Source organism: Pseudorasbora parva, chromosome 2 (assembly GCF_024679245.1).
Source record: "Pseudorasbora parva isolate DD20220531a chromosome 2, ASM2467924v1, whole genome shotgun sequence".
NCBI lineage: Eukaryota > Metazoa > Chordata > Actinopteri > Cypriniformes > Gobionidae > Pseudorasbora > Pseudorasbora parva.
The window spans coordinates 40,339,624-40,350,161 of NC_090173.1; the positions used below are offsets into that span (position 1 = coordinate 40,339,624).

A 10,538-nucleotide genomic window follows, 5' to 3' on the forward strand; every position below is an offset into this window, starting at 1 on the left:
AGCCGACCCAATCTTCTAAATCCTGCTGATGCTAATGTCAGGCTCTTCTGGACATACAAATTTCCCACAGTACCATACATACAACCCAGCTTACTTTGGTGGGAGCGTGGGCTAGATTACAGAGAATCACAAAACTAAAGAAGCAAAATGCTTCAGTCTCTGATATCTGGCAAAGGTTCCAGTGACCCCTAAATCTGTGCGTGCCACAAAACATGGGCTAAACGCCAACTCTCTACGGTGGGACAGTCCTTAAACAGACATTGGGCACAAACATAATAAAATAAAGGTTACCAAATCATTTAAGACTAAAATGGAAATGTTGATGTATAGCAGCCCCAAAAAGTATTTTGGACATATAATCAACACCAGTGTTTAATATCAATTAGATATTATTATAGTGTTATTAATATTTTGTCAACATTTTTATCCATATATTTTTTTTATTTCAGTATTAGTAATCTTGTTTTGTCATTTTGTTATTTTAATATTTTTTAAAAAACATTTATATAGTTTTTCATAATTTTCATTTTTATACATGTTAATGCTGCCTTACCAACTAGCTGAAATAAAATTATATATATATATATATATCTTTCATTTTATTTATTGTTTTAGTATTAGTTTATTAACTATACCATGATGCACACATCAAACCCATAAATATCATGCAGACAAGGAAAGTTTGTTAGGTTTAAAATTGAGAAAAATATGGATAAACTGACACAGCAAGCAATTTTGTGTTTAAAAAGATGTCTAAAAGCTATCCAGCTAAAGTCTAGACTAAAACAAGGCAAAAAAAAAAATAGCCTCTGCCACTTTAATCGTGAAAGTGAAAGGGTCCTTTTTGGTCATAGGCCTACTGCAGTGCACCCGGGATTTCAATCGAGGGGGACCCACCAACCAAACCGTGTTTGGCCAACTCCCATGTTGTTAAAAACACACTTGCTTTCAAATCCTTAGATTAGGTGTAATGGTTTATATACTGAGCTACTCATATTTTCAATCCGCACTCAGGCTCTCCCTAAACATAACTCACAGAAAACCTTGTGCATTTTTATATGGTTGTATAGTCTTTCCATATAAACCATGTATGTTTTTATATGGTTTATATGGAAAGACTAAATAATTCCTGAATCCCAATAAGAGGTTTTTGTAACAGTGTTTTGAATTGACCTCACTAGTATTCACAATAAAAAAAAAAACTGTAATATATCCACAACTTTCCCGAACTGGCAACGTAGAACGAGCCGGTAACGAACTTCCGGTTTACGTTAGTCTGTACTGTTATTTGCTAATCGTTGGTTGTATTATCAGGATTCAGGAGTAGACTTTTATAAAAACGCTTTAGGCAAAATGATCACATGTCCCAGATGGTCGCATGGATCTGACTATCTTACATGAACTTACTAATATCTGTAGCACTAAGCGGTTCACCTGAGTTATTGCCACGGTGTAGGCTTGGCTGTTCCTATGAACCACGCGAGAGTTTCCTTCCGTCCATGCGCCTGTAAAACGATTTTATTTTATTATAAATAAAGGTTTATTTATTTCTAGTTATTTATTTTGTTCACCCGCATCCGCATTCACCCATCAAATATTATCCCGCGCCGCACTCTGTTGTGCCTGGTCCCGCGGGAGTACAAGTGTTGTGCCGAATTTTGACCCCCTGCCAAATTATTACCCCCCTCATTAAAGTCACTACCTGATTGCCTAATCCTAACCCCACCCCTAATCCTAACCCCTCCCCCACAATTAACCCTAAACCTACCAATAGTAGGGGGGTAATAATCTGGCAGGGTCAGCATTCGGCACTACACCGGTCTCTATTTGGATAGTAAAGTTAGGCTGTTAGAGCAGTCTTGCTATACATTGAATCTGTAAATTATTGAAAACAATAAACATACCCCTTGCAAAAAATTATACAGTTTTACTGCAGTATTTTAAATAGGTTAAACTAATATATAAACTCAATAATTACATTAACAGCAATGAAATGTAAATTTTTATTACAATGCATTTAAATTCATTGAAGTTCATGCATCTCTTCATGTTGATTAAAAAAAAGTCTACTGACAATGTCTGACATGATTTCAACAATTACAAATATTAAAATACAAATATTACTTCTACATCACAATTCTGAGTTTATTTGAAGCTCGTTGGCCATTGAATGGAGTGCGTAGGGTGCTAGCAACATGTCAAACGTGCCCGTTTATGTTGCATGGTTTATGGAAGCAAGGTTTCGGAGGTGAGAGACCGGCGCTCAGCGGCGCTCAGTGCTCATTAACCCCGGCGAGAGCAGCCTTAACTCGACTAGTCCTTCTGACGACTGCCGCTGCCTGGCAGAAGCCCCTCCCATGACGCAAATTCGCGTCTGTTGTGTAGTGAATGATGCGAATGGATTCAAAATGTTTACGCGTCCAACTTCGCACGAATTGCACTATTTATTCGCATCACTCGCATCTGGTGTGAACGCAGCATAACTGTTAAGTGTGCTAAACCGGAACTGAGATACCGTTGTCATGACAAATCCTGTCCCCCTGTGAAATCGTGTCCGCTGGTAGCGGTTTTAAATGCCTGATCAAAAGTTGTTATACATGGTTCTGGACAACTAATTGTTTAAAAATAACTAAATAATAAACTAATAAACTATGAATTAATTGACGTAATAAGTACACACGCAAAACATTTATTTAAAATATTTAATTGATTGCTATAATGGGAGCAAAAACATGTTCTGAATTATATACTTATATAAGCCCTTATAGCTTCAGCTATATTCTACTAATATATGAAACATATGCTTTGTAAGACATTAAAGACTATTTTAACACAATTTAAACAGCAAAAATCAAAACGTGATTGTGTAAGAATTGTAATCAGGCTCTAAACAGATTACCTATTAAAATTTCTTTCAGCCAATAGAATCGCTCTTGGGGTCCTTGCGGACACGATTTCACAGGGGGACAGGATGTCATGACACCGTCAACCGGAAGTATCGAGTGTCATATCAACGCCCACTAAGACTTGCAGGAAAGTTGTGGATAGGATTGGAAAAGCTCCCGAGTTGTACTTGGGTCTGCCGAAGATGCTTAGAGCCTAGTATTTTTTATCAATATCATTAATTTTTTGTTGCTGTGTTTATTTTATTTAAAAAAAATATATATTTATTTTTAAGCAATAAGCCCTGTGAAGCAGTGGTTTCCAGTTAGAACAACAGGGGGTTTACCGCACTGCGTCCAGCCTGTTCTAAACACAACATTATATATATATATATAATGATTTTTTTTTTTACTTTTTCAGTGCTCCAAAGCTCTAAAAATGGAAGGTAAAGATGAAAATGAATGAGTGCAAACTTACTCTCTCTCTCTCTAACACCAATTGCTGTTATTTAAATTTTGTAGAACATTTTTATATTTAACCTTCATGATAAGTTTTACATAATAAACATTATTAATGTAAGGGAGATTTACAGGTTGTTTTACAGAGGGGATGCTTTTTGTCAAATCGAGCCCTGCTTATATATACACACAACTTAATATCTACTATCTACCCATAACCTTTACGGAATACTATATATATTTTATTTACTAATAATACTATATATTTTTGATATATCTTCGAATTATGTTTGAAGACACTTTTTCATATTATCTCTCATAGAATAATGGAGTGAGACTTACCTGTAAGCTGTCACACCTCTGAGACTGGCAATTGAGGTCCTCACATGGCTGGTACATGCCCAGAGTCACACAATTCAACAGAGTCAACAGCATGCTCACACGTTCAAACCATGTGCACGAGAGTCAAGGGAAAACATCACAGAGATCATAATAGTCATGTTTTTTCTGGATTGTGTTCAGTCAATTGCAAATAAATATTTCTCTATGGAACAAAGATACATAGATAGTAAAACCAATATTGATTTTGTTATCCTTTACTGAGAGCAAATTAGTTTAACAAACAGGGGGAGCAAACAACACTATGGAATTGCACATTCAAGGACATTATTGCAAAACCTTCCTTCCCTAAAGTATGATTAAGGAGTGCAAAGCCTATTATTTACAGATTAAATAAAGTTTAACATTTTTCTCTTTTCATTTTAGTTTCCTCAATGCCAAAACATAAGCAAAGATCTTTAAATGAAAATAAAGTCAAATTAGTTAAAGGTCTGGAGCATGGGCGTTGCTAGGCCCTTTCTAGGGGGGGCTTCAGCCCCCCTAAACTTATGCCTCAGCCCCCCTTAAAACCGTTAATTTTTAAGTCTGTCTCCAATCCGCAGGTGTGTGTGTGTGTGTGTGTGTGTGTGTGTGCGCGCGCGCGCGCGTGTGTAAATCTGAGCGTCATTGGTCTGTCACCGCTCGTCAATGTCAAAATATTTGATAAAAACAATCAAATCAGAGTAGGCAGGCTTTATGGTCACACAGAAACTGCTGAGGCTGAGCGTAAATTTTAGCAGCAACTCAACGTCAAGTAAGATAAATGTAAGCAGCTAAACTAAAAATTAATGTTTGACAGCTGCTGCTTTAAGTCAGAAATGTTAAACAAAAGGAAAAAAAATAGGCAAATGAATAAACTTTTGTCTAATTTTGCAATTTTTAACTGGAAATATCCCTATGTGATTCATAATGTTGGCTTTAACGAACAAGAAATATTAACAAAGCCATTTTCATCAGATTAGGCATAAGATTAATAATGAATGTGTAGGCCTATATATTGTAAATTAATATAATAATATAATTCTATTTGGATTAAACCATTGTGTATTAATGCCACAACCACCGGTGTAAACCTGACTGCTAAATAGTAGTTGCACATAAAAACATTAATTAAAGGATATGGGTTGGAAACCATCCTCAGACACCAGCTCCGTGGACGAGTGGTCTGCTTCATACAGAACACCACGGGTGCAAGAAATGGGTAGGGGGGTTGCTCCTCCTCATCCGGGACCAAATCCGGAGTGGGGTCCTGAGCCCCGGACCCCCGTGCCTGAGAGCTCTCTTTCACTTGTCCCTCGTCATCAGTCATGATACGCTTCTGACAATGGAATCCTACAGGTAAAAGAAATAAATATGTCAAACGAACAATGACTTTATGGCAAGCCGATTTAACAATTATTCCTTTATACTAACTAACTAACTAGTATCTATTTTTATGTTACTAATGCTTTATAATACTAGTAATCAGGGCTTGACATTCACTTTTTTGCATTCACAAAATTTAACATTCACATTACGTTTAGGACTGTGTAAAAATATCAATTCATCAATGCATTGCAATTACTTGTTTCTCAATTCAGTATCAATTCATCAAATCCTATGAATCAATTCAGCCCACCGGCCAGTGGCGGCGCTGTGGGCAACACTCTAGTGATAGTGAGAGCGTTCTGCATTGTACATGACGCGCTGTACCAAAACAGATGGCAATAGGGATGCGCGGTATCCACCTTATTTTTAACGGAAATACGTACAAGGCCATTTGACAGTTTTTTTGTGCGAGACTTCCGGTCTGGCACTTCCGGTCTGGCATTTCCTAGCGAAACAACTTTTCAAGTGTTCGTTCGTAACAACTAACTCGTCGTTATGGCTTCGAGGAAGACCGGGATTGTTTGTGCAGTTAGAGGGTGTCATAATAACTGGTACAAAAGAAAGATTTACTTGGAGCAGGAGTGTTTTGTTCATCAAACGCGTACGAGAGCTGAATGTGGATGCGAGGCGCCCTACGACCTTTACCCCCCGCCGAAGAATGAGGAATCCCTTCGCCTGTGGTTAAAAGCTTTAAATTTGAAGAAACCACCGAAGCGACCGTATGTTTGTTCTTTTCATTTCGTGCACTCGAGACCTACAGAAGACCATCCGATACCAGAAAAGTGGCTGGGCTACGAAGTCCCGATAAAAAATCCAAGGAGACGTGTTAAGAGGTTAGCAGAGACAGGTAAGATAACGGATTTTTAATTGCTACACAGGGCAATGTTAAAGGAACTATGTATATCACTGACAACAGTATATTGTAATTTAATATATTTTTATTTTTTTCATCCCTGCTAGTAAAAATTGGAAGCAATAAATGCAATATAATTATTTGAATTAGCACTAATACAGGTGTTGCTATATTAGCTTGGTGCTAACGTAGTTTAAAGTAGTCTAGGTATGTTTTATGTTGTTTGCTAAACTGGTTGTGGGCTTATGTGGTCTTGTGTTTGGCAGATGACTGCCACTGTGATGAGGAGGCTGACCCGACCGTTCCAGAGTCCGAGTCACCTATGCATAAAGATGCTGACACCCAGTGGGAGGTTCAGGCACTGATGGATCACACCTACACATTAGGAGAAAAGTTGAAAGACGTATGCGACAGAGAAACACAATGTGGTGGAGAAGAACCCCTTGCCCATGCCATCCTGAAAAATGAAACTAGCTGTGTGTTGTACACAGGCCTGTCTCTCATTGCCTTTTTTGATCATGTTAAATTTCTGGAACAGTTCTATAAAGCAAACTTTAAGATGTACGTAATGGATCAAATATTGATGACCATGATGAAACTAAAGTTGAATCTGCTCCAGGGTGATCTTGCAGAACGCTTTGCTGTGTCCCAGGGGTTAGTGAGCAGGATCCTCTCCTACTGGATAGACACAATGGAGGAGCACATGAGAATCTACATTCCATGGCTGCCACGGGAGACAATCCGGAGCACAATGCCTCAGTGCTTCAGGGAGAAGTTCCCCAGCACCACCTGCATCATTGACTGCACTGAGACCATCCTGCAGAAACCACACAACCTTGACTCCAGAGGCGAGTCATACAGCCATTATTATTCTAGCAATACTATAAAGTATTTAGTTGCTATTGCCCCATGTGGGCTTGTTATGTTCATTTCTCCTGCTTATGGAGGCAGGTGTAGTGACAAGTTCATCACTCAGGAGTCTGGCTTCCTGGAGTATCTTCGTCCTGGTGATGAAGTGATGGCAGACAGAGGCTTTACCATCAGAGATCTGCTGTTTGAGAGAAGGGTTAACCTTGTTCTACCAGCGTTCACTCATAAAGGAGAGCAGTTGTCTGATGAGGATGTAACTGCCACAAGAAGGATTGCGAATGTGCGCATACATGTGGAAAGAGTTATCAGGAGGCTCAAAGTGTTTAAAATAATCTCCCAGACTGTACCTATCAACTTGGCACACAAAATGGACAAAATCCTCAGAATCTGTGCAGCCCTGGTAAACATGCAGGGGGAAATCATCCATGAGGATGCTGAATGAGCCTGGACATTTACATGTCAAAAAGATCCGGATTTCCACTGTAGCTTAATATTTGTAAATAATTATTTTTCAGGTATCTCTATTCTCTATCTCTATTCTGCACTGCTGATTATTTACTGTAAACCAATGTAATTATAATGCACAAGCAGGTGTTTTTGATCTCAGGTTTTATACTAAATAGTCTGTGTTTGGCACCTTGATGTTTTTTAATTTTTTTAAATAATTTTTCAAGTGTTGTATAATAGCAACTTATTTTTAAGACTATTTAAATGTTTATAGATACAAAAACATGCTATTTACCTTGTGTCCAACTAAAATGTGTATTATTACATTTTTCAATCGGTTTTAATTTTAATTGCTATTTAATTGCTAATGTAATTTGTTATTTAGTCGTATTTTGATTGAGTGGATGTTGTCCTAACCACATGTAAATAACAAAGTGTCATGACTCATGTATATAAAATGGCAAGAAAATACAGTATTTCACTAATGGAATTTATTAACTCATGTCATTTGTTTACATTGAATGTAATTACAATAATTCACTTTTAAAATAGAAAAACATCACTCAATTTAAACATTTCACACATGTATGGCATTATTTCTAGGCCATTTAATTTATTATACATATTAATTATAATCACAATTACTATTAAAATGGCAAAACATCACCTTAATGTGTAAAACTGAGCACAAACTATAAAAAGAAAAACACCAAGGAACTAGCCTAACAAAGGGTCAGCGGAACAACTATTAAAAATTAGGTATCTGCACACATCACAGACACAGGGAAGCTGGTGTCTGGCATGCCCGTACAGCAGGTTAAAGACTACAACATGAGTCTATTTACACATATGGACATATTTATGGGACAGTACGAGTCTGCCTGACAGAAACTCATCTACAATCCTTGGTAGCATGTGACTAAAATAGAAGGACTTGAGTTTAGGTAGAACTTGTGAACAATACTCCAAATCAAATGGCACATCAATGACAACTTTTTCAGATGGAGCCCAGACTAGCAGCTTGCATCTCTCTAGTCTTGTACAAAACATACCTAGTTGGACTTGAAGGTAGTAACCACGGGATCCATTTGGTTGCAGCTGTGGAGCCCCATCCACCATCTTCACATCTGTGAGCTTGCTGGAAAACACTTCAGCCAGAGATGCACAGTTCTTGGTAAGAACAGGACATTTAATCTCCAGCAGCTCTGTGGAGTTAACCACACCATCTGGGCTGGCAGAAAGCCATGGTTCTGTGACACTAACTACAGTGCCTCTCTTCTCAACACTAAACCCACAGCTCTCCATCCATGCATAGGCCACCTCCTCATTCTCCTTGCCATACCTGGTGGCAGTGTTCCCATGGAACCTAGGAAATAGGTGATCCCTAAGAAAATTATCTGGCTTAGTAGATGCACGCATGGGGACCTTTTTTGCAGAGCTAGCAGTTACTCTTAATTTACGTGCATCAAACCACAAGTGGGAGGCACTCTGCATTTTAGTGAACGCCTCCAAACTGGCACATTTATCCCCATCTAATTTAATGTACGTATCATAAAATGACATGCATTTCTGGCACTGTATGTCCGTGCCATGTTCACTATGAGGCTGCTGGAGCTGTGTGGAAGCTGCTGGAATTTGATCTGGTTCAGCAGAGATGCATTTGTGCAGAAGGCTGCCCACTGGAACATTGGCGACTTCTAAGCTCATCTTCAGTGCTTCATGTGAACTGTAGGCAGGGGTTGGCGGTAGAGGTGGAGAGATGGGCAGGATGTTCTCAGAGACATCAGAACTTTCTTTGTGGTGCCTGAAACATATATTTGCCAACCTTTTTGGGACTAAATTGCGCTGTGTCCCTGAGTTCCAGTGGCGCTGTTCATCTGTGCAGGACAATCCAGTCAGATCTTTGGACACTGCAAACTGCACCTTTAACAAATTTTAAATAGAACAGTTACATATTATGAATGTGTTACAGTCCTTGGTGTCACAACACTTATATAGAAAATATGGACAGTTTATGGTGACAACTGTCCATATTTTTTAAATTCACCTTGATGATGTACTTACCAAAATTGCCATTCGAGATTAGACTGGTATGAATTAGAATTAGTGAAAATAAAAACTTACTTACCTACACAGAAAGGAAGTGGTGGTTCACCAAAATGTGGTGTGCTGACAGAATTTTACATTTAGTCAAACTTGAATGACCTTACCTTAACCCAAGCAGCATCAATGAACAAGATATTATACTTTTACTTATCTGGAAAAGGTGCGCCATCTGTTGATTAAAAAATAAAAACAATAGTCATACACTAAATATTATTTTACAAATGCCTTAGCAGCCAATGTTTTCATCAGCGCTGATACCCAAACAGTACAAATACAATAGAAATAAACTTGAAGCTTCAATGTAAATCTAGCTTAAATTTTAATGTGACAAACTTGCATCAAGAGCTCTGTGGGTACACATCAGATTGGTACAATGTGTCAAACTTCAAACCTAAATATTATGAGGTAGACAACAGTTCAGTTACAGTTTTGATATCAAATTGTAACGTTAGTCAATCCCAAACATTTAGCATGGCTATCTATATAAAATAAACTGACTAGCAATCTAATCACAACGAGGCAACAGCTAGTATGTTATGGCATTGAACCATATACTGTATATAAAACAGACAACTGAACAGACAATTAATTAGCCTACCTTCCATAAGATCGCCGCTGCGTGACTGCAGGATTTCCCCTGACCCGCGACACAGGAGCACCCGGCTGTCTCAATAGTGCCGGCTGATGTAGTCAGAATCCACGCAGAGTGAACGTCAGACTTGCTTTGGCTTGGTTGGACATCAGCCTTCATGAAAATCAGGTCATCGATGTTGTTATTGATTAACACCTTGCCAACTTTTCCACTGTGGAGGTATTGATACGCCTCAGTACTTTTGTAATTGCGCATTGTAGACCCATCCGCACCAAGTGACAACACAAAATAATTAAATATGTCCTCGTAAGTTATATGAGGCCACTTCTTCATGTCATCCTCCCACTCGTGAATAGTTTGAGGGTGAGGCACTGACCTGCCATTTCGATTATGCAGCGATTTTTGGAAATGTTCCCACGACATAGTCACCTAATTTAGTTCGGATAACGTTAGTTAGCGCAGGGAAGCGAGGGAACGGAAGTTCCGCACAAAAACCGGAAGTTGGACCCATGTTTACTTCCGCGTTCGAAAATAAGGCGGATACAGGTACTGGGAAAATACCGGTATATATTTTATTTCAAAC

At 38.5% G+C, this 10,538-nt stretch overlaps 2 protein-coding genes and 1 long non-coding RNA gene across 3 annotated transcripts in view; 1 reads left to right on the plus strand and 2 right to left on the minus strand.

The window, feature by feature from the left end:
- Window positions 1-4,908, minus strand: part of LOC137043799 (voltage-dependent T-type calcium channel subunit alpha-1H-like) — a 41,799-nt gene extending 36,891 nt beyond the window's left edge. Inside the window, exons 1-2 of the mRNA XM_067420238.1 lie at window positions 4,841-4,908; window positions 3,684-3,795 (exon numbers count right to left, since the gene is read on the minus strand). Of these exons, the coding sequence (XP_067276339.1) occupies window positions 3,684-3,795; window positions 4,841-4,893 (165 nt within the window). The 5' untranslated portion in view covers window positions 4,894-4,908. The remainder of the gene's footprint in view (window positions 1-3,683; window positions 3,796-4,840) is intronic.
- A 537-nt stretch (window positions 4,909-5,445) lies between these two features.
- LOC137043792 (uncharacterized) lies at window positions 5,446-7,747 on the plus strand. Its single transcript, XM_067420226.1, has 2 exons — window positions 5,446-5,934; window positions 6,207-7,747. The coding sequence occupies exons 1-2, from the start codon at window positions 5,583-5,585 to the stop codon at window positions 7,250-7,252; spliced, it is 1,398 nt and encodes a 465-aa protein (XP_067276327.1). The 5' UTR covers window positions 5,446-5,582; the 3' UTR covers window positions 7,253-7,747.
- LOC137043808 (uncharacterized) lies at window positions 7,727-10,163 on the minus strand. The gene is made up of 2 exons (XR_010898571.1): window positions 9,962-10,163; window positions 7,727-9,532 (listed from the first exon to the last, which is right to left on the minus strand). It is a non-coding gene; the product is annotated as an uncharacterized lncRNA (long non-coding RNA).
- Between the last annotated feature and the right edge of the window lie 375 nt (window positions 10,164-10,538).